Below are 27934 nucleotides of genomic sequence, written 5' to 3'. Positions count from 1 at the left end.
TCTGGCATCCAAGGTCAAGCTGCTAAGCTTTTGGAGACATCTGCACACAACTGAACAAACTGGCATGAAAAGGGGAAGCTGCATGTTGAGGAAGGGGGAAGAGGTTGAGTTCATTGGGCTGTTTGACTTGGAGAAAGTGTGGAAACCTTATTCGCAACTTTTTCACTGTACTGTATACTACACTCCATTAAAGAGATTTCTACCTTAATTACGTATGAATTGAATTGAATGGCAAACTGAGCAATACAGTCATCACAGAAGGATAATTATCAGTCGTTTTCTGAATTTTACTTCTTCCAAAAGTAAATCTTAGCAACTGTGATTGTTCTTTTCAAAAGAGATAAAATAAACATAGGATCAAAGGAGGCAAATCTTTCTGGAAGAAGTAAAATTTGATGTGGAGAAGAATGATTTAATTTCATGTCCTACATGACCATATTCTAGCTGAGTTTTGATAATTCAAAACTTGTATATATGCATGTATAATTATTGTTACAAAATGTCAGGATCATTTTTAATATAAATATGTATAGCATAATTAGACATTCTTAATAATCTTAAAAATAGGCAGGGTGTTGCTTACTTTGCATCTCACATTTCATTATAGGGAGTCTATGACACTTTTTGCTAAACATCACACAATGAAATAAAAGTGGAAATACATTCAGAGTTGTATATGTCATCGTGATTTATTTATTTCTCACATTTATATCCTGCCACAATCCCAAAGGACTCCAATTGCTGAAAAAGCTTCTATTTAAGTATCCATCTGGAGATATGTATCCAAAGAAGCATCTTAGGAAGGATTTATTTTTAAGATGGAATAGATTGTTAGCCCCTCAGAAACTTGGCACTCTTCTTGAATTCTGTTGGCAGGATTTAGGGCCACATAAGATACTGTATGTGACATTAAATACATCTTGGCATTTAACACAGATACTTTTTAAAATGCAAATAAGAGCAGCTGGCAAAATGCACATAATAGAAGTGCATAATATGGACAAGGACAATTTCATCGTTTTTTTTTAATTGCTTTTGAAATTGCTTCTTTATTTTGGGAATGAGACAAAATTCTGTTGCAGGGAGGAAGGAATTGGGGTGATACATTTTGCTTTTCCAGAAAGCTGTATCCTCATTAGGTGTTACTCTGGAAGCACTAATGGCTATAGAAAAACACTTTTAGAGTAGCAGGAAGCTTATTCCAGTAGCAGCTTATTTTATTTAAGTGTTAAATATTCCTTAAAAAAAGCAAAAACAAGCCTTCTACCCTAGTGATTGAAGCAGCTAATTAAACATGTCTCTCAAAATCCCACAGGTTATTTATTTGAAAGCAGTTTAAAAGGACTCTCATGTCATTTTTTTGCAGTAGATGGGCAGGGAATGAGCAGTTTACTCCCATGTAAATGCCTTGGTAACTCAAGTTACTTGGAGGAAGTTGAAAGCGGGGCAATTTCACAAAGCACTTTCCTTTTGAAATGCTGGCCATATATTTTTGGTGAAATCACTTGTTTCTTTCTAGCTCTAGTTAGAAAATAAGGTTGCTATGACTGTACATGATACACGTAAGTCATGGTCTTCATAGGATGAAATATACTAATTACAGAGGAACCCTTTGTCCTATAGGAGAAGTTGAGAATTTTGGAGCTTTTACTGAAATGATTGTCTATATCATGTAAGCAAATGTAGATCACAATGAAATGGGAAGTATGATGCTAGTGTAGATAATGTAGATGAGAGAGACAAATCAACATTGTGTAGTAAACAGTTTGGGTGTGCCTTATATCAAGAATAGTGATCAAACTACAGGAATTAGCAATATTTGCTGTTAAAATATAAAGCAGATATCCACTGGGGCAAAACGTTATAAGGGACAAAAATCAGCTCTAGGCATGAATAACCAAATCTCCCATTTGGTTTCCTTAGTTGTAGCTGAGAGCATGGCCCAGGAATAGCATGTTAGCCTTTCAATTAAGTGATAATAAAGGGAACAAAATGTAGTGCAAGAACTTCTGAGTTATAATAGAAGAAATATATTCAGAATAGGTACTTCTTGTTCTCAAGGATTTGAAACATATGTTTTATAAATCAGAAATAATTTCTAATGTGCATATATTCTGGATTTTAATAGCTTGGCAGAATCAAGTAAAAATCAATTTTCTTTTTAATTGGATCAAATAATTTACTATGGAATATAATTTAGAGAGAGAGAGAGCATGCACACACAGACCATGGGCCACTAAAGTCAAAAGAATATTATTGAATGTAAGAAGTTGGAAATCATAGCTTCATAAGTTGAATCACCACAGAGATGTTTAAATGCTCCTCCTACAGAGCAATCTTTTGGGGAGCAGGAGAGAAGGACTGAATTGTAATGGAAAAAGAAGGAATGGTTCTCCAACCTGCACAACTCAGTGTGATGATACCTGTGTTGTTGGTTTGAGAAATCGCTTTGAGAGCTGGCTTTTTCATCTAATGACCCAGTCACCAAATTTAGTACTAATAACTGCAAATGATTTTAATTGTAGCTGATTTTAATGAGTCCCTTCTCAAATTAAATCAAATCAAACCTTTATTACAGCCTTTGAGCCAGGAAGCATAAGAATAAAATACATACCTATAATTATTATTAAAATAAAACAAAAAAAAAAGACATAAAATGCAATAAAATTATTCAGCACTTTAATATCTCATGTCTTTCCCTAACTGAATGGGTATCTCAGAAGTCTAAAAATAAAGGTATCAATATTGGAGGTTGACACCTTTATTAGGGTGAGGTTGTTTCAACTGATGGCAACTTTTGGCTTGAAAGTCCTCAATGTATATATTCCAGAGGGTCAGTTCGCCTTCTGGAGCTCCAAAAAGACATCCACTGACCCATTGGGTCATCCTTTTCCTTCTACTCTACTGAGCAAAGTCAACCTTCACAAATTCAGGTTTATCGTGCAACTGACAGATACTCTCCTCCATATGATCCAGTAAACTGTTAGCTGCTGCTGTCCAATTTCCTGAATCATTAAAAGCATTTGAAACAGATTATTGGTACAACCAGTGATACTCATGATTTTTTTTTTTACTTTTCAGCAAGTTATTAGGTCAAGACTGTTTAAAGTCTAATCAAATTTAATCTTGCTGTAATTTCAAGAAGCATGCTAAAACCTGGTTTGACAAAACTAAGGTTATAGTCATTTCAGCCTGCAGGAAGACCCAATTCCACAATGATCCTCCTCCTTGTGAAATCTTTGATTTGTTTAAAAAACAATATAAAAAGCTTCTGAGGGACAAAATAGCAAAGTTACTCAATAGCGAATTGGGAAAGGCTCCAAAAGGCAGTAACAAATTAGGACAATAGTCTGTTCTGTTTCTCAGTTCCCAGTTAAATCTAGTTCCAGTGCCAGTAATTTAATCTCTTCAGAGTCCAGACCAGATATTTTTGTGACTTCTTTTGTAACATTTCATTTATTTATTAGATTTATATCACACTTTTCATTCAGGAGCTTAAGGTGGTATACCTCGCACTCCGTTCTGTTTTTTTCCCACTGCAATAACCCTGTGAGAGAGGGTGACTGAGGAGTGAGTGATTGGTCCAAAGGCAGCCAATGAGCTTCCGTGGCTGAGGAAAGTCCACAGTAGAACCTGGGAATCCCTGCTTCTACTCTGCCACCTTAACCACTACAACATATTGGCTCCCTGGGTTTCCTACTGGCCAAATCTTCATTACCTGAGCACTAGAGCCAGAATATTTCTTTGGATCTTTGTTCTGTTACTCACTGGTTTCTCAGGAGCCTGCTATCATTTTTTATTTTCCTGCTTTGGGTGTGCATGTGTGTATGAATCTGAGTTTCACTCCCATGTTATTCCTGAGCTGGATATAGTGGCTGCAAGTGTTTGCAAAGTCATCAGCTGTGCTTGAACAAGAGAGAATTCCAAATTAATTGCGGCCATTATTTTAATTAGTGCAGAACAGGTTAGTTAATTAACTGACTCCATGAATCAATTAATACTGCTCATTATAATGGATGGCTTTTTAACATTAAAGCCATATAATATTCTCTTCTCAGGATTTAAATATGAAATGCTCAGCAGGTGTGTAAATAGTATTTTGAATTTTTGCTGCAGTTTAATTGCTGTTGCACGCAGCAGTGAACTAAACTCTGGGCATCTCAGTGGTAGAGGTTGCTGTCCATTTGTTTCTCTCTGGCTCCTCCTATCAGCAGGAACAGCCAAGGAAGCCAGAAATGAAGTTTATAATTTATTACTAAGATTTCTGTGATACTCCATTCCCCGCTGGCTCTGAGAGGTGTACCCGCTTCCCCCCCCCAAAAGAAAAGCATTCAGAACAATGCTACGATAAAGGCACCATCTGCCAGGCCCTAACATCCCCCAGAGGTTTATTGAGTAATCATATTTTTACAACCCTGTAGAAACCCAGCAGGGAGGACGTGATCCTGAAGTGTAACAACAGGTTGTTCTACAGATGGAGGGCTGCCACTAAGATTACAGGATCCCTAGAGACAGAACTCCTTCAATTTGCATGTTATGGTTAATTAAATAGCATGTTGCTATCTTCTTAGTTTTTGTTTTCCTAAGGTAAGCTTCAGACAGATTCAGACTACTGAATAAGGAGGGCTTGAACTGAGAGCGTAATATTTCTAGAAGCATAGCTATCTTAATATTTTAAGACATTCCCAGTTCATAATTTTCTTGATGGATTTATCTGAAACATTCCTTAGAAGCAAATAATTGTTGTCTTTAAGCCAGCTAAAACAAAAGACTTTCCTTGAAGTCTTTGTGTCATATCCCCCATTATTCCAAAGCATTCTCAGCCAGCTTATCAGAGAATTACAGAGAAAGGAATCTGTGAGCAGCAATTCTTCCTCTTTCTCCAGCGACAGCATCCAAAAAGCAGAGGTCTGGTAACAGAAACTCTTAAACCAATTCAGATTTCCAGTAGTATTAACAAAGGTCATTTTATTTTATCTTGATTTTGGATTTTGGGGAGGATACAGAAAACCTGTTTTATGAACTGAAATAATTCATTAGCTCAGGAGAAGTTTTCACAAAATAATGTTGTATTTTAAAAGGTAACTCAGACATCATAGTATATCTTAATAATTGCAGAATGCACATTAAAGCTTTAATGCAAGTCCTCTAAAATGAAACTGGAGTTTTGATACAATTTTACTGAGAGAGAGATGGAAAAAGCTGAGAAGGACTGAGAACTGAATGCAAGCAAATAAAATTGATGCTTTTATTGAAGGATAAAGGAAAGGTGGTGGAGTTAATTGCTTACACTTCCAAGTCACTTTAGAACTAGCAGCAGGAAATTAGCTGTTGTACAAAATGAGCATGAAAAGTAATTCAGAGCAGCTGTCTAATTTATCAGCAAGAATAAACTGCTCATGTTCTTAAACTATACTCAATTACTTTGCCCACCTTTTTTGACCTGTTCAGCTGGCTAATATTTGCTTAAACCTAAAGGCAACTTTGCCAAATTTATTTTATTTCTTAAGTAAACCAAAAGAAGAATCTTTGATTCTTCTCTTGCAATTTTCTTTTTGTTAACACTTCAATAAGATCTGTGCCACAGGGACCCAACATTTTCTATGTAATTAACATTTTAGATTCTGTTTCCACATTGTATCATCACAGCAACTTTGTGACATAGGGTAAGGCTGAAAAATAATGACCCAGTGAACTTCATATCAAATACTCAGCCCGTAAGTTTTAGGATTTTTTAAAAATATGGTATATCAAGTCCAAAGAGCTGAACAGAATCAGTTTTTTTTTTAAAAAGTTCCCTATCAGTAGATGTATTAGTTATCAGAGATGAATGTCCCCCTTCTTTTAATGACCATTGCAACATGAACAGAAGTTCCGACTTACAACCATTTCAGCATCTCTTGCACTATACAGGCACAGTGCCTCATAAGGGGGAATGGAGTAGAGTATCCCTTTATGTTTTGTGGCTAGTTTCACAATTTTGTTCAATTACATGCAGTGTCTTTATACATTATTCTTTGTTATCTGAAGTGTGTATAAAACTGAGATAAAACCATATGTTTCTCTTGTGGTTGTTGAAGAGTACTTCACAAGTACTATCCAGATACTTTTAGGTTCTATGGGTGGTCCTCATTTAACGACTGCTCGTTCAGCAACCGTTCAAACTTACAATGCTTAATGAGAGGTAGTTGTAACTGGACCTCGTAGTTATCATGTTGCAGCGCCCTGCAGTCACATGATCATAGTTTGCAACCTTCCCTGCTGCTTCCCTTTCCCTGTATTATGCTCAGATAGAACAAAAAAAAAAAGCACAATTATGAAGTATTTTAATACTTACTCATTTTCGTCTATGTTACAAAGAAAGAACACCTTTAGAAGTTCTGATTCAGGACTGCATTTTTCAGGTTTAATCTTCAAAAAATCAAAGAGGTATTCATGTATATTTTCCTGCCTGATAAATAAATTTTTAAGTGAAATGCTTTGCTGCCATTAAAGTAAAAAAAAATTGTAGTGTGAATGTGTAGGTGAGTAATTTTTACTGGGAGCACAGTATGATATTAAGGGATGTTTGTCTTTCCCTCCCTAGCCAAAGGTTCTAAAAAAATCACTTAAATCCTGTGCTGCAATTAATGATAGAAAAAAAATGGAAATTTCTTATTTTCTTTCCTATTGCTAAATGCAGCTTATGTAGAGAGGGTTAAAATCTCCCTTTCCTATGTGCAGCAGTCCCAGTACAATTAAGGTAAAGGTAAAGGTTTCCCTTGACGTAAAGTCCAGTCGAATCCGACTCTAGGGGGCGGTGCTCATCTCCGTTTCTAAGCCTTGGAGCCGGCGTTGTCATAGACACTTCCGGGTCATGTGGCCAGCATGACGACTCGGAACGCCGTTACCTTCCCGCCGAAGCGGTACCTATTGATCTACTCACATTTGCATGTTTTCGAACTGCTAGGTGAGCAGGAGCTGGGATTAACAACGGGAGCTCACCCCGCCGCGCGGTTTCGAACCGCCGACCTTCCGATCGACAGCTCAGCGGTTTAACCCGCAGTGCCACCGCGTCCCTGCCACCGCGTCCCCAGTACAATTACCTTGATACTAATTCTTAAATTAATAAAAAAGCTAATGCATTGACAGTAACGTATTTACTGCCCCATTATCAATATTTTAAGCGTAATAAATATTGGTGGCTTTTAAATTTTGAAAAGAAAATGCCACAGGAAGATATAAAAGTCTAATCAAATTATGCAAGTTATGGAGAAAATAAATAGGAAAAAAGCCCATCCTTCCTTCTCCACTTCTTAATACAGGTAGTCCTCATTTAGCAACTGCCTCAGATAGCAACCTTTTGCAAATATGACAGTAATAAATGGGAATAAAAAATAATTTTCTGACCAATGCACACATTTAGGACAACAAAAGCCTTCAGTGTGAAACTGATTAAGGTCTGGTCAGTTTCAGGTAGCAGCTAGGATCCCAGGGGAGGGTTCTAATCAACTAATTAAAGTCACAGAGCTGAGCTTGTTAACTTGTGGTTAGCACTGTTAAGAGAAGTGCTGTGGAGAAAAGCAGTTCAGGAAGAGATAGCTTATTTAAGCAATCTCTCCTCCCTGTAAGGGGGCAAAAAAAAGGGGGAAAAAGTGTCAGGCACAGGACACTGTATGAGAGAACTTTATCTGAATGAGATGGCAGCAACCAGTGATCTTCACAGCATCTCTCTCTCTCTCTCTCAGTCATGTGGTTCACCGGAACCAATTGCAGTCGCTAAACAAGGACCAACTGTAGAAGAACTCAGGGATCCCGTGTGACAAATTGCTTCTTTGTTTCTTTCTTGTCACTGTTTCAACATCTAGTATGATGTTCAGCTCTGACAATTCTGCTAGGTGAATTCAGGTTCACAGAAGGGCTAAGAATCTAACTCTCAAACATATTTGATACGAAGTGGAAGAAATTCTATCAGCTTGTTTAATTGGTTTTTGAAATATCATATAGGATGGTTCATTTTTGCATAACAGAAACTCAAGATACTCATGCCAAAGAAAGCAGAATAGCTAGTGAGTACATAATTACAAAAACTGTGACCTCTAGGGAAACTCTGCATATAGGATTGCAGTTTAAATTGCTCATTGCTAGTTTTTGCCAGTCTTCCTGCCAGTAGGGCATTTCATGTGGCTGTGAAGCCATGAGTTTGAGGCCAACAGTATGCAGTGTTTATAATGAAGAATGATATTGATTCACCACTAAATTGGGTAACAATTGTAGCTAAGTCAAAAACCTCCATGATTGAAGCATGCAGTCTGCCCTTTATTAATTGCAGTTCTAACTTCTCTGTGATCTTACATGGGATTATCTTCTATCAAAGTAATACTTGTGTGCACAGAAACTGAAATTCTGTACAGAAAGTATTTTACAACTTGCAGAATGGGAGGAGGCGGCCTCTTTTGTGTCTCAAGTGTGGCCAAATATCAGTGCCTTTTGAGCTGGCCTTTTTTATTTGCAAGAAATAATTTCCAAGTCATCATGGGAAATACAAAAGAGAATGCTGGATTACAGTCCCCAAGTCTGATGTTTTTTCCATTCATTATAGCATCCTTTATTCTCAAGATTTATTCATCATAAACTGTATAAGATTATTTGATAACAGTACAGAAAATTATGCCAAGAAGTAGGAAAAACAGTATGTTTAGTTATCTATTACTGTGCATGCTACAGCTATTATCTTGTCTCTGAATAGGTGGTTGGAAGCAGTCAAGACAATAACTGAAGTGTTGTGGAAGAAAATCATCCCTTATGGGGAATCTTTTAAAGTCACAAGGAACTGCAATATTCAAAAACAACATCTTCAGTTCTTCCTAAATTGCTGTAAATGTAGAGTGGAAACGTTTTACTTTGAAGGCACTTGTATAGATGTTTTCAGTTTATTGTCCATATAATGAATGTTCAGGTACACTTGTCTCTATTCACATGCATGTAGCTTACACACACTCTAATTGACTTCTTCAGAATTCTGTTTCCAGTAAAAAGACCCTTGGCTGTTCTCATGTGAAATGCAGGGCCGGAAGCCATTTATTGCAGGTACTTTAAGCTTGTCAAACAGTAGGATCTAGTGGACTAAGTCCCAGGCCCTTTAGATGTGACATGCTTATAATATAGAACAGACTGTTTCATTGCATCCTGCATTCATAATGTAGCACGTAGCCTGTGCATTTTTCGAAATAGTTTGCCACTCAACGTCTAGAGTTTCCTGATTGAGAAATATAAATGCTTTTGGACATGGACTTTTTGGATCCCTGTTAAAGCTTAAGATAAAGGATCACCTGCTGGGAAAGATCTGTTTTGAAGATTCTGGAGATCCCTTAGCTGAATGGTTAGCAGTGGGCTTGTCTAAGGATTGAAGCTGGTGAGGTCGGAACTAGTGATTTTCTGAATAGATAGAATGTTAAATTAACATTGAGCAGCTATCCTTCATTCTCAAGCACAAAATTTGACAGCAGCACTGCATACACTTACTCCCACCACTAAGGAGTGCCTGTGCCTTTACACCAAGATTAAACAGTGGCTACAAATCCTCTTATAAGCCCGCTAACCACTAATTAAATCACCAATGCTTTGCAACTTAGATGTATCAGGATGCTGGGAAAGGATGTTCAGCTAATTATGAGTTGCTGTCTCAGAAGCATCTAGAGGGTGGACCAAGAGGAGAGGGGATGAAGAACGCAGCATTGTGATGACTGACTGATGCTTTTATCTTTTTGATTGTGGACACTCCTGATGTGGTTCTTCATTCACTAGCCAGGCATGTATGGCTAGTTGGATATCCACTACTGCACATACACTTTATAGAAATTAGGGTGCCAGGTGGGAAGAATAGGTTTTTAAGGCAAGGTATAGAGTTGTTTCTTCAGCAAAGGATCATTACCTTGCCATGGTGCTGGAGCTTGAGCACCTCAATAATGCCATGAGCTAAACCGTGAAGGGCCACCCAAGATGGGAAGGTCATGACAGAGAGGTCAGACTAAATGCGATCCCTGGGGAAGGTAATGGCAACCCACCCCAGTATTCGTGCCATGAAAACTAAATGGATCAGTACAACCAGAGATATGTCGGTATACCATTGGAAGATGAGACCTCCAGGTCGGAAGATGGTCAAAATGCTACTGGGGAGGAACAGAGGATGAGTTCAACTAGCCCCAGACGTGATGACGCAGCGAGCTCAAAGCCGGAAGGACAGCTAGCGGCCGACAGTGCTGGTGGTGAACAGCAAATCTGATGTTCTAAGGATCAACACACCATTGGAACCTGGAACGTAAGATCTATGAGCCAGGGCAAATTGGATGTGGTTATTGGTGAGATGTCAAGATTAAAGATAGACATTTTGGGCGTCAGTGAACTGAAATGGACTGGAATGGGCCACTTCACATCAAATGACCACCAGATCTACTACTGTGGACAAGAGGACCACAGAAGAAATGGAGTAACCTTCATAAATAATAGTCAAGTGGCTAAAGCAGTGCTTGGATACAATCCAAAAAACGATAGAATGATCTCAATTCGAATTCAGGGCAAGCCATCTAACATCACAGTGATCCAAATATACGCCCCAACCACAGATGCTGAAGAAGCTGAAGTAGAGCAGTTCTATGAGGATCTGCAGCACCTACTGGACAACACGCCTAAAAGAGATGTTATTTTCATCACAGGAGACTGGGATGCTAAGGTGGGCAGTCAAATGACACCTGGAATTACAGGTAAGCATGGCCTGGGAGAACAAAACGAAGCAGGACATAGGCTGATAGAATTTTGCCAAGACAACTCACTCTGCATAACAAACACTCTCTTCCAACAACCTAAGAGACGGCTTTATACATGGACTTCACCAGATGGACAACACCGAAATCAGATTGACTACATCCTTTGCAGCCAAAGGTTGCAGACATCTATACAGTCGGTAAAAACAAGACCTGGAGCTGACTGTAGTTCAGATCACGAACGTCTTATTGCACAATTTAGGATCAGACTAAAGAGATTAGGGAAGACCCACAGATCAGCTAGATATGAGCTCACTAATATTCCTAAGGAATATGCAGTGGAGGTGAAGAATCGATTTAAGGGACTGGACTTAGTAGATAGGGTCCCGGAAGAACTCTGGACAGAAGTTTGCAACATTGTTCAGGAGTTGGCAAGAAAATACATCCCAAAGAAAGAGAAAACCAAGAAGGCAAAGTGGCTGTCTGCTGAGACACTAGAAGTAGCCCAAGAAAGAAGGAAAGCAAAAGGCAACAGTGATAGGGGGAGACATGCCCAATTAAATGCAAAATTCCAGAGGTTAGCCAGAAGAGATAAGGAATTATTTTTAAACAAGCAATGCGCAGAAGTGGAAGAAGACAATAGAATAGGAAGGACAAGAGACCTCTTCCAGAAAATAAGAAACATTGGAGGTAATTCCAGGCAAAAATGGGTATGATCAAAAACAAAGATGGCAAGGACCTAACAGAAGAAGAAGAGATCAAGAAAAGGTAGCAAGAATATACGGAAGACCCGTATGGGAAGGATAACAATATCGGGGATAGCTTTGACAGTGTGATCAGTGAGCTAGAGCCAGACATCCTGAAGAGTGAGGTTGAATGGGCCTTAAGAAGCATTGCTAATAACAAGGCAGCAGGAGACGACGGCATCCCAGCTGAACTGTTCAAAATCTTGCAAGATGATGCTGTCAAGGTAATGCATGCTGTATGCCAGCAAATTTGGAAAACTCAAGAATGGCCATCAGATTGGAAAAAATCAACATATATTCCCATACCAAAAAAGGGAAACACGAAAGAATGTTCAAACTATCGAACAGTGGCACTCATTTCACATGCCAGTAAGGTAATGCTCAAGATCCTGCAAGGCAGACTTCAGCAATTCATGGAGCGAGAATTGCCAGATGTACAAGCTGGGTTTAGAAAAGGCAGAGGAACTAGGGACCAAATTGCCAATATCTGCTGGATAATGGAAAAAGCCAGGGAGTTTCAGAAAAACATCTATTTCTGTTTGATTGACTATTCTAAAGCCTTTGACTGTGTGGACCATAACAAATTGTGGCAAGTTCTTCGTGGTATGGGGATACAAAGTCATCTTGTCTGCCTCCTGAAGAATCTGTCTAACGACCAAGTAGCAACAGTAAGAACAGACCACGGAACAACGGACTGGTTTAAGATTGGGAAAGGAGTACGGCAGGGCTGTATACTCTCACCCTACCTATTCAACTTGTACGCAGAACACATCATGCGACATGCTGGGCTTGAGGAATCCAAGGCTGGAGTTAAAATTGCTGGAAGAAACATTAACAATCTCAGATATGCAGATGATACCACTTTGATGGCTGAAAGCGAAGAGGAACTGAGGAGCCTTATGATGAAGGTGAAAGAAGAAAGTGCAAAAGCTGGCTTGCAGCTAAACCTCAAAAAGACCAAGATTATGGCAACCAGCTTGATTGATAACTGGCAAATAGAGGGAGAAAATGTAGAAGCAGTGAAAGACTTTGTGCAAAGATTACTGCAGATGCTGACTGCAGTCAGGAAATCAGAAGACCCTTAATCCTTGGGAGAAGAGCAATGACCAATCTCGGTAAAATAGTTAAGAGCAGAGACATCACACTGACAACAAAGGTCCGCATAGTTAAAGCAATGGTATTCCCAGTAGTAACATATGGCTGCGAGAGCTGGACCATAAGGAAGGCTGAACGAAGGAAGATAGATGCTTTTGAACTGTGGTGTTGGAGGAAAATTCTGAGAGTGCCTTGGACTGCAAGAAGATCAAACCAGTCCATCCTCCAGGAAATCAAGCCAGACTGCTCACTTGAGGGAATGATATTAAAGGCAAAACTGAAATACTTTGGCCAGATAATGAGAAGGCAGGACAGCCTGGAGAAGATGCTGATGCTAGGGAGAGTGGAGGGCAAAAGGAAGAGGGGCCGACCAAGGGCAAGATGGATGGATGATATTCTAGAGCTGATGGACTTGTCCCTGGGGCAGCTGGGGGTGACGACTGACAGGAAGCTCTGGCATGGGCTGGTCCATGAAGTCACGAAGAATCAGAAGCGACTGAATGAATAAACAACAAAACAGATAGAGTTGTTTGTTGTATGTCCTTTTTCTTGGCTGCAGCCATTGCTGTTTGTGTATATTGCGGAATGCCACCATTAGAACCAGGTGCTGCTACTGCTTTGAAAGATGGCCTGAGATGATGATGCAACGTGCTTAGCCCTGGAAAAGAGACTAAAGACATCCAGAGCATCCAAGAGTAGAAAAAAAATTGATAGAGGGCAGTGCTTGAAGGAGGTATGTCACTGCAGCTGTAATTTGGAAAGAAGAACAATATAAAGAGATACGGTTTGACAAAAGAGGAATGAGTTCATTAAATTGAAGAATGGCAAGAAAAAGCTTGGGAAAAAAACCAAGATGCAGCTCCCAAAGTTTTTCTCATGCCAGGTGAGAGAGAGAGAGAGAAGGGGGGGCATAAATATAATTTATATTCTATATATATATATATATATATATATATATATAAATGTATAAATATATGTTTATATATAAATAAATGAATATAAATATATATAAATATAATTTATATTGAGAGCCAGTTTGGTCTAGTGGTTAAGGCAACAAGCTAGAATCCAGGAAACGGAGAGTTCTAGTCCCGCCTTAGGCATGAAAGCCGGCTGGGTGACCTTGGGCCAGTCACTCTCTCTCAGCCCAACCCACCTCACAGGGTGGTTGTTGTGGCGAAAATAGGAGGAGGAAGGAGTATTAGGTATGTTTGCCGCCTTGAGTTATTTATAAAAATAATAAAGGCGGGATAAAAATTAAATTGAATTAATAAATTTGTAATAAAAGTGGTCCCCTCCCCCAACTATAAGTTGTTTATGTCCATTGCTTGGGAAGCAGCACCATCCTAATGTACCCTTTCTCTCTCAGCTCTCCAACATAACCCCAGATAATGAATCATCCCTTGTGAGGTAGGGAAGAATCTGTTATAAAAGCTCCTCTACCAATCCCAGACCAAGATATGATAGTCATTGCTGGATCATCTGCAGCAGATTTAGCCCTCTGATGCCACGTACCTGTCCCTGCCTGACAACTATGATGGACAGTCTAGCAAATGTACTGTCTTCCTTACTTAATGTGAACTCTGTATAGCTCCCTTAAGACGTGAGGATGTGACTAACTGATCAAAAGTAGGCTTTGTGATAGCTGTAATGACAGAGGGAGCTACAAAACTCTCCTGATGCAGAACAGTTGAACAACAGGGCAAGCATTCTGTGTTGTAGGATACTGTGATGGACTTCAGGAACTCTGCTGGTTCTCAGGAAGGAGGGAGCACATTCCAGGGAGGGGAGGAAGATAAGAGAAAACACAGTCTGGAGCTGGAACTTGGGAAGACTAAGAGATTCAGAGTAGCCCCGCCCTAGAGTCTCCCAGGTTATTTCCCCTTAGGTAGAGTAGCTGTAGTCTGGCAAGATTCTGTCTATACGGTGTGATAAAATAAAGAACTGAAGTTTGGCTGGATTGATTCTTTGTCGTTCTTGGGCTGGGCCTGACATCAGTCTTGCCAGACTAAAGCTGCTCTACCTAACCTAAGGGGAAATAACCTGGGAGGCTCTAGGGCGGGGCTACTCTGAATCTCTTAGTCTTCCCATGTTCCAGCTCTGGACTATGTTTTCTCTTACCTTGCTCCGCTCCTTGGAATGGAACTAAACATTGACATTTACTCTGTTGCTCTACAGTCCCAGACAGATTTGGCAGCACAGATTCAGGCCCTGATAGACTGGTGCCATGGAAAACTTTTGAATCCTACATCACATACAAACATGGTTATATGACTCAGCCTATCTGAACTTTACTAGGGGTGAAACTATAGGTTTCTTCACTTAACGACCATTCATTCAGCGACCACTTGAAATTACAACAGCACTGAAAAAATGGACTTGTGACCTGTGCCCAAAATTACGACTGTTGCAGCACCCCCGCAGTCACGTGATCAAAATTTGGGCGCTTGGCAATCCGCCCACATTTATGACTGCAGAGGTGCTTCAAGTCCCCCATTTGCTTATCTCCCCCCATCTCTGCCCTTTTGAAAGCCCTGCACCCCGCCTTGCAGGGCAGGAAGCCCAGCCGTGCTGCACAAAACCACCGGTGCCACCTGCGGGGTACCAGCCACTTGTCCCATGCCAAGCCACTGCCTGCCTGTGCCAGCCAGTCGCCCACCTGCCTACACAAAGCCAAGCCACCTGCCCATGCCAAGCTAAGCCACATGCCCACGCTGCACGAAGCCACCATAGCAAGCTCCAGCCACCCCAGCCTGCATTCATTCATCCAGCTGCCTCCTCTCCCAGTTCCCTGCACCTACCTTTTCGGACATAGCTTCTCTGGCAAACATACCCTCCACGTATCCTAAAACGCTGTTTTTGGAAGCTTACGCTATCTTCTCAGAGCCTTTGGAGTTTTCCAAAGAGCTTTCCAGAGGTCAAATTGACTGCAAGGATTTGTAATACAAACTTTTTACAGGCTCACATAGTGCCAGGTCAGGTGGGCACAATTCTTTTCTCATTTTAATTTTTTGTATCTCTTATGTTCTTAATTCAGATAATAATAGCAATAATAATAATAACAATTATTATTTTATTAAATGTATATGCTGCCCAATTTCCAGCGACTCTAGGCGGTTTACAAATTGTTAAGAACAAGGAAAAGGGGTGTCAGTCATGCTCACCAAAGGCCTAGGTGAAGTGCCATCTCTTCAGGGCCCTTCTAAATACCAGTAGGGTAGGGGCCGTTTGAATCTCAGGAGAAACTTCATTCAACAAGCAGGCTAATGTGATAACACATAAGTCAGAATATTGCTTGCTCTATGACTCTACTGCCATCTTCATTCTGTGCCTAAAAAGCTTTTCTCCCACTGACACCCGGCTTACCCTGAAGGCTCTTGATGCTGGAAGGGAGACCCTCCTTCCTATCTCACTGAATCCATGCTAAGTGTGACTCTGTATGGATGACCATCAAGCAGGTTCCTTGTCTTCTCCCTCCAGTTTTTCTTTATAGTGGAGTTGCTTCCATTATACATATTCCTGTTGTACAAATCCTTCTGTCATTGTAAAATAGTTCAGTATAGTCATTCTACCTTTTTATAGTCTAATTTTCCTCTATTAAATCTCTTTCATGATTACTCTTGAGTACTTTTATATTAAGTGTAAATTTATCTGAACTTCTTAAAAAGAATTTATTTATTTGTTTGAATGAAATATTTTCCCTTGTCCTTTCGTGCTTGATGTTGAAAGTATACATTCACTCATCTTATGTCCACCTGGTTGCTCGAATCATGTCTCTTTTCTTTGTTATAATGATGGCTTGTTCTAAAAGCCAATTGGCTCTTTTCCTCTTTGAATTTCAGCTTTCATAATATCTCTTACTTCTTCCTATAGTTCCTCATTTTCATTTTTGCGTAAGTTAAGCATACTAATGCATTATTCCATTGCCCCATCTCTAGAACAGGCAAGAACCACAAGTAACCTTGGGGCATGTTTTTCTGCACCATTTCCAAAGTACACTTTTCCATGTTATGTCACCTCTATCTCTTCCTGTCCATTTCAGATAATGTGCTACAGTTTATTGCAGGCTGTCCCAGAGGAAGAAAAGGCTCTTCAACTGAGTCAGTGCTTACCATGCTCTAATACTCTTTAAAGCTCCCTTTCTATAATGAATGTTGTAGTAGCACTGTAGTTGTAATGCTTGTCTTGTAAAAAGAAGGTTGTTGGTTTGAAACCTGGCAGAAACTTTCTTTTTCCCTCAGTTTCCTATATTCCCTCAGTTTCCTATATTTCATTATGTTTTTTTTTAAACTCCAGTAGTGGACCTTCTTACAGTTTTTCAGTCACCCAAGGTAGAAGGTTTTCACTATTACTTCCCAAGATCATTTATGGCCATCCTATTTAGTATAAGAAAATGATTAAACTTCTGATTTAGACAGATCTGGAACTCACAATTTTTAGATGTGAAATGAATATCTAGGAAAAAAAATGAAAACATTTCAGATTCTTATAAGTATCGTTTGGTTTAGTAGTTGTTTATGGCAAATGAGACATTTTAATCACCCTTTTGAATACTGAAAGTGCTATATTTTTCAGTCAAGATTGATGTACCTGCTACAGTATATTTAGCAATTCAATTGATTTGTTGTCAGAGTCCCTGAAAGTTCATGTCTGTTTAAACTAAAGAAACAGGAGAAGTTTCCTTGAGTTGGATGATATGTAATGATTTGATCACAGTAATTCTGATGAAAAGATGAAGAGAAAATAATATTTTTTTCTTTTTTTGTCGGGGCAGTCTAACTATAGTTTTGTATTTGGATTATTCCGTTGATTTTAACCCCAGTTGCTAGAGTTTTCTACTTGAATTGCTGAGCACATTTTTAAGCCAACAACATCTTAAAATATATCTCCCTTCAGAGAATTACTTTAATTACTTGTAAATTCAGTGAATTGATTTATTCACTAGGAGCAAAGCTATAATGTTGAGAGGAAAGAAGAAAATGTATTGAATTGATGCCATGTGTGAGGTAGATAATAGGATTTTGTGGCACTCTTAAAATAAAACTTGAGTTAGAACTTGAGCTTCTCTATGACACCAAGCACCATTTAGGTTGTTTTTGCCTTTTTTTTTTTGCTATAGGAAATACTGGGATTTTACGGAAACTGACTTTTGGTTTATTCTAATAACAGCAAAGAAACTTATTTTGTTTAGTAATTGTAATAGTAACTTTAATTACAGTCTTTGACCAGCTTCTTTGATGGATTATCGTACTTATTTTTTCCTTCAACCTTTAGCTACTGCTGTGCCAAATTCTGTTCCCTATTTTTGTGAAACCCTTCATTCCCTGTGAAAGAGGATTTGTTTATTCTGCTTTTTTGTAGATAGTGGAAGAATTTTGTAAAAAAATTGCATGAGCTCTGTAAATGCACTTTTTAAATATTTAAAATGCCATATGTTTACCCATAATAGCATAGAGCTCTCCTCATATAAGTTTCCAGACTAGGAAAGCTTTCTGTAATGCTCATGTTAACAATATTGTATGACCACATGAGCTTTCTGGTGCGGGAACCCTACTGTATTGCTGCAGACCTGAATGGGGCTGTTAATGATGTTGCATGGTCACACATGTCTTTTGCTGCTCATTTTTCACCAGCCAGCTTGTAAAAATGGACAGAAGAAAGAGAAGTGAAAAGCTTGAAAAAGCATTATTGCTGGATGTATTCTAGATTATGTTTGTTCATAAAGGACATCAGGGATATCCAAAAGGTATGGACAGTGTCCCATATAACATGACTATATACTTGAGATTTTACCCTAAAACTTTCACTGGCTGATTCACTGGAATTTGCAGATCAGGCTTCTTGAAAGACAGAAAGTTTGAAAACCAAATGCTTAGTCAGGCTTTCATCCTGTGTATCACTTCACTGCTTATTGTTGCCTACTTTTTGGCTTAGTAGAGCCAAACGTACTCTGAGGTTGTGATTTTCATATTTTGAACTTTTCATAAGATACATTGGCCAGAAAAGTTGGCTATCACTATATTAACAATACTGAGAAATTTGTTGGTGTAACATACCAGGTGGAAATCAGGAAAGCCCCCGTTTGATTTTTTCCTCTCCTATTAACTTGTCAAGTGGCTTTAAAACTTTCTCTTTCAAATTTAATATTTTCATCTGAAATCAGGAAGAGTACAACTAGGTAACACTGCTTTGTGTTATCACCACCGCCACATCCTGCATAGCTAGAATCTATAATAATAACTTATTTGGAGAACTGAATGTAGTCTTCATATAACTTTGAGATCCTAAAGGGTGAACATTTGTGTGGGATTGTTCGTTTTTAGTGCCCTGGGTATTTTGTTATATATTTCTTATGTATTTTATGTTTAATCCAATTTCTCAGATCCCAGAGGCATACTGGAAAAGCCAGGTTCATTGCTTTTCAAAAACTCAGGAGGGTAGGGGTCAGTCTGGAAGAATGTTATTCTAAAAAAGGAAGGCAGCAACTGAGAAGGCCCTATTCTTGTCATCCCTGCAGATGACACTCCCGGGAAAGAACCTTCTCTTCTATGCTTAATGTCTGTGCTTAATGAAAACTAACTGGACAATTCTGATGGAATTAATGTCCAGAGCTGTCACAATTCTTTATATATTTGAATCCTATTCAAGGGAGTCGTTACATTAAATCTCTCTGTTAAACAACGGGCGGAAACAAGTTCTGCTTAGATGAATTGTTTATAGAACAATATATTAGCCTTTTCCCCAAGCCTTTTATTTGAAAATAATTAAGTGTAAAAAGTCTGTCCCATAGGATGCCATTACCTTAAGAAATTCTGCAAACAGGCTGAGATAGTATTCCATTGCCAGTGCTTGCCGAGACGATGGAAAGCACTTTTTAAAGCTATATTGCTGTATGTCTTCTTTTTGCTGTCTCCCACTTGGGTCTTGTCCCATGGAAAAATTGAGTGAAGAAAAAACTCCACTGGACTCTACTGACAGTGGAAATGGCTTTTCTTATTTTGCAGCAGCAAAGATCAGCCAGGAGTGAAGATGAATGACAAAATGAATTTACATTGATATCATACCTTCTAGATGTGCTGAAAATACTAGTCCTATCATTCTTCAGCTGTATGACCATTGGGGATGATCAGATCTGTAGTTCAAAACTCATGCTAGACATAATGTTGGAAATGTTTGCACCCCACTTTGTTTTGCATCTGTATTGGACTTCTTGATATGAAAGGTCAAGCAGGTAACAGTATTTGGTATATCTCTATACCGGTGTTTCTCAACCTGGGCAACTTTAAGGTATATGGACTTCAACTCCCAGAATTCCCCAGCCAGCAGACTGGCCGGGGAATTCTGGGAGTTGAGGTCCAAATATCTTAAAGTTGCCAAGGTTGCAAAACACTGTTCTATACTGACTTGCCACATGAGGGATTCATAGCCAAAGGATCCCTTTTCACTAAAGCATGATGAACAACAAAGACACGGATGGTTTTAAGTGGCAGAGTTTTTCTTTCCTTCATTGATTTTTATTGTGTTTATTGTTTGCTCCCAGGCATATGTATTCTCATTTTCTATTACTTCAACCAATATTCTCTGTGGAGAGTTAAACTGACATAAGTAGCACCCATTTCATTAAAAATGGCTCTCTTTCCATGCAATATAGCTTGTGATTATTAAAAAAAATAAAAGCAGAAAAATGGGTAAGTTGACTTTTGCTATTAGGCCTCAAAGCTACTAAGTTGAAATGCCATTTGTTTTTGTTTGTCATTATACTGGGTTTTCCTTTGTCAATCCCTTTCTCCTATTTTATCTGGTGCTACTTTTTCTTCATTTTTTTTTAGACATTGATTTTTAAAATTCTGTCATAGCGGATTGTGAAGGAAATAAAGGCGTCCGAGAGAATCAAATGGGAAATCTCCAATGAAAACAGTGGTTCAATTATATTTTTTCACCTCCCAAATATATTTGTTTTTTAACCCTCTCCCTACATCATTGCAAGCAATGGGGAAGAACCATCTGATTTTCATTAAAACAAAATTTGAGCTTACTGAATGAATTAACACCTGATGGAAAGCTAAAATCCTTCATTCAAGAAATATGAGTCCTATTCAGGGGCTTATCTGAATGCACAGACTGAAAATGTTTAGAATTGGTGGACTTGCCACAAATAGCCCCTGAGATCTGTGTTCAGCTGAATGCATGTCAGCTGAATTTCCTTAAGAAGGCTGAAGGTTTGAATGGGACTCATCCAAGGAAGATATTCAGGACATCTCAGACTTAATGGAGTTGATATGGCCTGGTTCAACTGAATTAGAGGATTAGGGAGGAGCATGACATAACATTTGAGCCTGAGACTTTATTCCAGACTAATTCCTGAGTGTAATTTTCAGAGGAAAATACTGCATGAATGAAGCTTCTCTCTAGTGCAGTGCTTCTCAACCATGCTGACTTTAAGATATGTGGACTTCAACTCCCAGGATACCCCAGCCAGCATCCTAGTTGAAGTCCACGCATCTTAAAGTTGCCAAGGTTGAGAAACACTGCCCTAGTGTTTAAAGGAGGAATCAGAAACTATCTGGCAAGTACTGTTGTCATGTAATTGCTATTTTATTTCCATCTACCAAATTAAAAAAAAAAATACTGTAGTATGTTGGCATAGTCATCTCCCTATATCAGTTTTATATAGGTGCTCCTTTTTTCATATACATGGAAATGTTCATCCATGCAGTTTCCAAAATTTTTTGAAATTGCATAAGTATTTTTACCTCCTGTTTGGATGCTTAGCTTAGAATTCAGCAGTAGGGATTGAAAGCCCCCAAAATGACTGTGCTGAACGCTTACCAATACAGCCAAATCACCTGCAATAACTAGATTACAAAAGCTCATGATTAAATATCACAAATGATTCAACAAAATGACATGTGCCTCTCAGAGTAGCTTACCACCTTTCTATAAAAAGATGACAACTGCACTTAGAAAACAGCCTTGGTATCTAATTTGAATAAGGCTGGCTGTTAAAAATTGCTTGTGATCTGGAGCAGCAGATTTCAGCGGGTCCCACTGAAATCGAAATAAAAAGCCCACTAAAATCAAAACAAAAAGCCCAAGAAGGATCTGTATGCATTCTGTTACTGATTATGCCAAGTCCTAAGTATATAAAAACTGGAGTAGTAGTGTTGACAGTGATTTTTTACTGCTGTAAGTTAAAAGCACAGAAGTAATTTGATTCCTAGGAAATATGTAACAATAATTCAGATTTATTAGTAAGAAGCCAGTAGTTGCATTTCACTGACGAGCAACTCAGAAAGAGCAACAACAGATTTCTCCTTTTGCTGGAATAAAACAGTGCAATTGAGTATTTATCTCTGTACAAATCCTTTAATACAATTTCTTGTTACATTAAAATAGTGAAGTGCAAGTCAGTGGTGTGCATCACAGTCGAAAGGTAATAAAGTCTCCCTGATTCGGAGTTATATAAACAATAAGAACATTTCCATACAGCCATAACCTAACAGTTTCTATACCTCGTGGGCAGGATCACCTCTATATATCTGCTTGCTGTCCTGTCCCAATTTCAAGTCTCTCTCTCATATTTGCTTCTTTTCAGTGTCTGTCAAAAAGAGGGCTCAGTGGCATGAATCTTTCCCAGCAGCTATAGTAGGCAGAGATAAGGTAGAGATAAATAAACAGAATCCTGCCCCGCTTCCTCTTGCTGACTGCAATGCTATCAATAAAAATACAGTCAACAAGTCAACCTGCCTTACTATACCGAACTGGAGACTATCTGCTTTGCGCTTTCTCTTGGCTGCCCCTCCTGCTCCAGTACATGGATTGGGTGAAGCCGTATTCTATCCATCCATCCTTCTGCACATACCACAGGTTCAGGAACACGGCTACTCAGATTGTATTTGTTCTGCCTTTGTTTTTTTCAGGTTGAGACAACGTAGTTGTCTCTTTCATGCAAGAAGTAGAAAGTGATTTGGCTCCTGGGAGAGAGGCCAGGCTGGAAAAAACATTTGATATTTGCTGAGTTGTAATCAGTTCTGTAACCTTTGCTCCAACCCCTTAATCATTTGAGTTGTGTGGTCTGTTTTATCACTTGCACAGATACGGATAAGGCCACAATTCAAGTTATTTATTTATTTAATTAATTCATATAGCTGCCCATCTCACACTTGTTGTTAAGTGCCTCAGCATTTGAAAATATGTCTTCACTTACAGATGACATACACTGATGCTTTTATCTTTCAGATGAGAAAAAACTGAAATAATGATTTGCAGTTAACAGTAAAGGGAAAAAACCTTCATGAAGTATCCATCCATCTCAGCTGATTCAGTATGGCAAGGTCAACAGCATTTTCAGATAGTTCTGCAATCTTGCATGATAGTGCAAGAGTTAAAAAATAATTTGGAAAAATTGGTGAAGTCTCATAGATGGTCAAATCCTATCAAATTTCAAACTTTGCCCTTAAGTTCTTATGCGGTTTTTGCAAAAATAATGATTTGCCAATCTCTCAAGTTTTGACTACTAATTTTTTTTTAAAAAATATATTATTCGGCCTTGGAATTTTTGTTCATTTCATTTAGGTGTGCTGTGGATGATGTATCACCAGCAGCCTCCATGTTACTAATGTCTACATTGTGAGACCATTGCTGCAGAATAATGCAGATTCTATCCTGTAGGCATTTAATAATACAAGTATAGTGTGGGAGTAATAGTATTGGTATAAAATTGCAGGCCCTGTTCAGATTTGTGTTTGGATGGTATTACTTTATCATTTCATATAATGTACTACATTGCTTAGTTTGCATTAAGTAGAAGCAGCCTTCCTTACATGATTAGAAGAGTGATTATGACAGTTGTCATTTCCCTGTTTTTCCTCATCTGTCTGAAAAAATGTTTAACCAAAAAAGCTGCAGAAAGTACAGTTATATCTCACACTAAGGTAAAATGCAGAAGGTGTACAGCCTAACTTCAAATAATGTTTTTGAAATTGACATTGAGCATATACATAGTGCAATATCTACATAGCCCAAAGACTAATACAAGGCAGTGGTCAATATGTGAAACATTTATAATATTAATATTTATATCTTACCTGAAATTGTCTAATATGGTGGGTACAAAACTGCATAAATTCTGTAATAGTGCCTTTCTATCATTCATATGAATTAGATCTCTTTGGAGACATTGCAAAAAATGCGTAGGGGTATGATGGCAAAAAGAGTTTCACAAGGAGTTCAGTGATCTGCATTTAAGATTACTATTAAACTTAGAAAAAATAGTTGATTTTTTTTAAAAAAGAAAAGGATAAAATAGTTTTTTGAGTATATATAGATAAAATATGTTGTTTAATTGTATATGAGCTAGAAGGGACCAGTGTCAGAAACCTTCCCTTCAACTAAGATCCAGGTATAATCCAGCCCTCAGAAAACCAAATCTTCTTTTCCTGAAAGTAAATAAGCCAGTTGCTGTCTTTTACTTGTTCTTAAACATATGTTCGTATGCATAGAATACTCATGCTTTATAGTTTAGAGCTCCTTTGTGGATTATGGGAATATTTCTGTATCGATATCTAATTATATTTAATCTCTCTCTCTCTCTACATACACACACACACAGAAACAGCATACAGTACTGAAAATTATCCGAACCAATCTTTGTCCTCCAACATAGACATTTATAATTTTGGAGACGGGATTTATCCTTGCTCTGAGAACTTGTACAACTTTCGTAAAAGGTTTTGATTACTGAGAATATTTTGGAAGTGGAATTACTCTGCATGCTTTTTGAGTGATAAAATTGCTGTTTTCAGGAAGTTTTTCAAGATTGCACTAGCCATGAGTTTTCTCACAGAATGTAGCACTGCATTTTAACAAAAGCAGGTGTTTTATAGGGTGAGAGTTAATTTCCTTTTAACACATAAGATGCCAGTTACAGCCAGAGGCTGATGTAGCAAGTTCTTAGATCATTTAGGTACAATGAGCAAAACCATCTTGCTAGGGTAATGTGAAAATGATTATTAGAATATTTTTCTTTGATTTGGATTGGCTTGAATCCTTGAAACAAGGTCAGAAGAATGTTGATGAAAGCATATCTGCAGTGACACTAAGTTATTTTTGCCCTTAATGACAGTATAGTATGGTTAATATATTCCATAAATGAGTGTCATACTAACATAACCTTTGTGCTTAGAAAAGATTATGCTTTCCAGTGCCTTTCTTGCTTTTATTTATTATAGACAAAGTTGATTGTAGCTTGGGATTTCACAATCTGGCATACATACTCAAAGCTAATTCATAAGTTTGAAGAGTAAACTGGTAAAGTGCTTCAGAAAAATATTTGTATTGTGTTTTCAATCATACTTGAAGCAGATTCTATTAATGGTTGCCCATGTAGAGAAGATAATTTTGTCATTAGCCTGGCTTCCCAGCTTTCTGATTATGTGAAGAAATATAGCATTTTCCTCAGTATCTAAGTCAGATTTGCAGTTTGTCCATTATGCCTACCATGACTTCACAACTCTCCCATTTTGTCATCCCAGGCAAACTGCAAAAATTGGATGTTTGTGAAGTCCCCAGGGGGCTACAGTTCCTAGCTATGATCAGTTTAGTAAGTTATAAATTGTTAAGATATTGAATAACTATCTCTGGTCTTTGGCTGTAATAAAGATTCATTCATTCATATTGAATAACCTCTCCTCACCATGTAATTTTATGTTCATCACAGTAAATCGCTATGTGGCACCTGATAGTTTATGCATGTATACACTCACAATATTGAACCAAAGGATGTTCTTAGCTGTTTATTTATTTGTTAGATGTATATCCTATATTTCATTCAGGGATTCACTGTGGCATACATAGTACTTCCTCCTCCCATTTTTCCCCAAACAACCACAACCCTATGAGGTAAGTTGGACTGAGGGAGAGTGAGTCCCCTAGTAAACTTCCTTGGCCAAGAGTAAACTTGAACCTGGGTCTCCCCAATACCAGATCAACACCTTGTACAAAAAAACCCTTCAGTATTCTTCTCAAGTTAGTATTACAGAAATTTAAATGCTCTTTGAATATGAAAAAGTGACAGCTTTCTCTTCATATTGATGAATGTTTAAAGTTACTTGCTCCCTTTTGGGAAAAGATGGGAATGAAGATCTCCTGCAGACTGCTCTGACATGTTTGAGAGTTTCTTTGCATATAAAATTGCTTCAAGCCTCACTCCACTTGGACAGAATTTGGCAGGGTGTCCAGGGTGTCATCTTGAAAGATTATCTTTGAGCTTCTGGAGACAAAGAATTCAGAAATGGCCCTCTGCAGCATGAGCTCAGCCACCTGTCTGCTTAACTCATGACCGACCTGGCTTCTCTGTACAGCCTGGAGTGACTGAATTCAGAAAGTGATTAATGCTTCTTTAAATGAGAAAGTGGTACTGACTGTATGGAAGGATTAGGTGGAGCATTCCCTCCTGAAGAAGCCATCCCTTAATCTAGCCATCTTAGACAACTATCAGCCAAAATCTAACCTTCCCTTCATAGATAAAGTTTTGGGGAAGGTGGTAGGGTTCCAGCTACAAAGGCTCCTAGAGGAAATTTATTGTCTAGACCCATTGCAGTCAGGATTCAGGCCTGAACACAGAACAAAACCAGCATTGGTCACCCTATTGGATGACCTTTGTCAGGACCTGGGTGGAAGTTAATTAGACCGCTTGGTGGCTTTTGATACCATGATATCCTTCTGGAGCTCCAGCAAAGGTTGGGGCTTGGAGGCAGTGGTCTCGCTTCCGCCTAAGTGAGCGGTTCCACTCGGTGTACATGGTATAAGAGTGACCATGCCTCTGACGAGTTCCAGTTGTGGTTTCACAGAGCTCAGTACTCTTTCCTATGTCTTTCAACATCTACATGAAGCAGCTGGAATAGGTCATTGAATTGGTTTGGAGTGAGTGTACAATAATTATATCAAGCTGTACATGACCCTGGACCAGACCAGGGATGCTGTGGAAGTGTAAAAGAATTTAGAGATGACCTTGGGAGAGGTCCCTTTTATAGTGAGATGGGCACTATATAAATTAAATAAATAAATAAATTAGTAAGCTGTTAAAGAAGGACTTGGACAAGAAATGACAGAGATTGAAGGAAGTGTGAGAAAGAAACTCAAAATAACCCCACCTGATTTTGTTTAGTATAAAAAAGGAGAGAGAGTAACTTGGACAGGTTTTCAAGACTGATGTCAGCCCTTTGAGATATGCTTGGTCAGGAAACAGACACTGCAGGTATTCCAGGAATGCTATTTTAAGGTTCTTGGGTATAACAACAGAATCTTGAAAGCCTGTCAAATTTATCTCTATCCCATCTACTGTGTAATCTCTTGTCCAAATCCCTGCTTGTTAGTTTGCTCACACTTTCACCGAAATCAGCTCCAAACACCTTAACAAGAATCCCTGACCTGGTGTTTGGAAGCTTTAAGTGCCTATGGGAGAAGATTTCTGCTTGTCAGTGATAGATCTGGCTTGATCCCAATTCTTTATTTCTGGATGGGGCTGCACTTCCCCAGGAGGAGCAGTTTCAGCAGTTTTGGAATGCTGATCTGGCATTCAGTAGCTTACGGAGCAGTCTTAACAGATTTACACATAAATGTCTCATGGTATTCAGTTATGTTTATTCTCAAAAAATGTGCATGGCATTATAGCATGAGGATATAATTGAATATACAGTTACTGGATAATAAGTCCTACTGAACTTGGTAGAATCTGAAGTCATTAAGATGAGAAATTTTGTGAAGCTGGATTTTTCAAACAGGTCAAGCATTACCACATGAGTTAATGAGTTCCTTGGGAGGTGGCTAACAGCCAGCTGTGCTTATAGTAATGCTGGACTAGGCGTGCCATACATCTTGTGCAGAAGGTTGTTGCAGTGCATATCTTGCTTGCTGTACTGCAATGCTCTTAATATTTTAAATTTCTGTAATGCTTTGGAGCATTGTGGAAAATCTAAATGAAAGTAGATATTGCACTGCTAGTGCTATCTGCATCTGTGATGAATATATCATTCTATCATGCTTTTATTTTATACCAGCCAAAGGCTTTAATAAAGGATACCTACATCTGTTGTTAAGCACATGGGTGAGAGAAACTGGTCTTAGAGGTTGGACGAATCTTCTCCATAAGACTCAATTTGACACCTCATTTCACTGTAACTGTGAAATCTAATGCTAATACACTTTCTAATTATATAAAAGTACTTGTACTACATGAATACAAGTGCCATATGTTGTATCACAGTTTTTAACATAAACATTAGTAAAAGATATTCGAAAGACTTGTTTTTTGCTTTCTAATCATTATGTAATTTAATGTAAAGGGTGCCC

At 38.5% G+C, this 27934-nt stretch overlaps 1 protein-coding gene across 5 annotated transcripts in view; it reads left to right on the top strand.

Annotated features, from left to right (window-relative positions):
- The window catches only part of TPK1 (thiamin pyrophosphokinase 1), a 311687-nt gene that overhangs the window by 29941 nt on the left and 253812 nt on the right, over positions 1-27934 (top strand). Inside the window, exon 1 of one of the 5 annotated variants that reach the window (XM_063304191.1) lies at positions 22804-22917. The exons of the other annotated variants lie outside the window; for them this stretch is intronic. Within the exon in view, the coding sequence (XP_063160261.1) occupies positions 22878-22917 (40 nt within the window). The 5' untranslated portion in view covers positions 22804-22877. Of the gene's footprint in view, positions 1-22803; positions 22918-27934 lie in introns of those variants that run through there. 5 annotated transcript variants of the gene reach the window in all.

Source organism: Candoia aspera, chromosome 4 (genome assembly GCF_035149785.1).
Source record: "Candoia aspera isolate rCanAsp1 chromosome 4, rCanAsp1.hap2, whole genome shotgun sequence".
Taxonomy (NCBI): domain Eukaryota; kingdom Metazoa; phylum Chordata; class Lepidosauria; order Squamata; family Boidae; genus Candoia; species Candoia aspera.
This window is presented reverse-complemented; position numbering and strand designations above follow the sequence as displayed.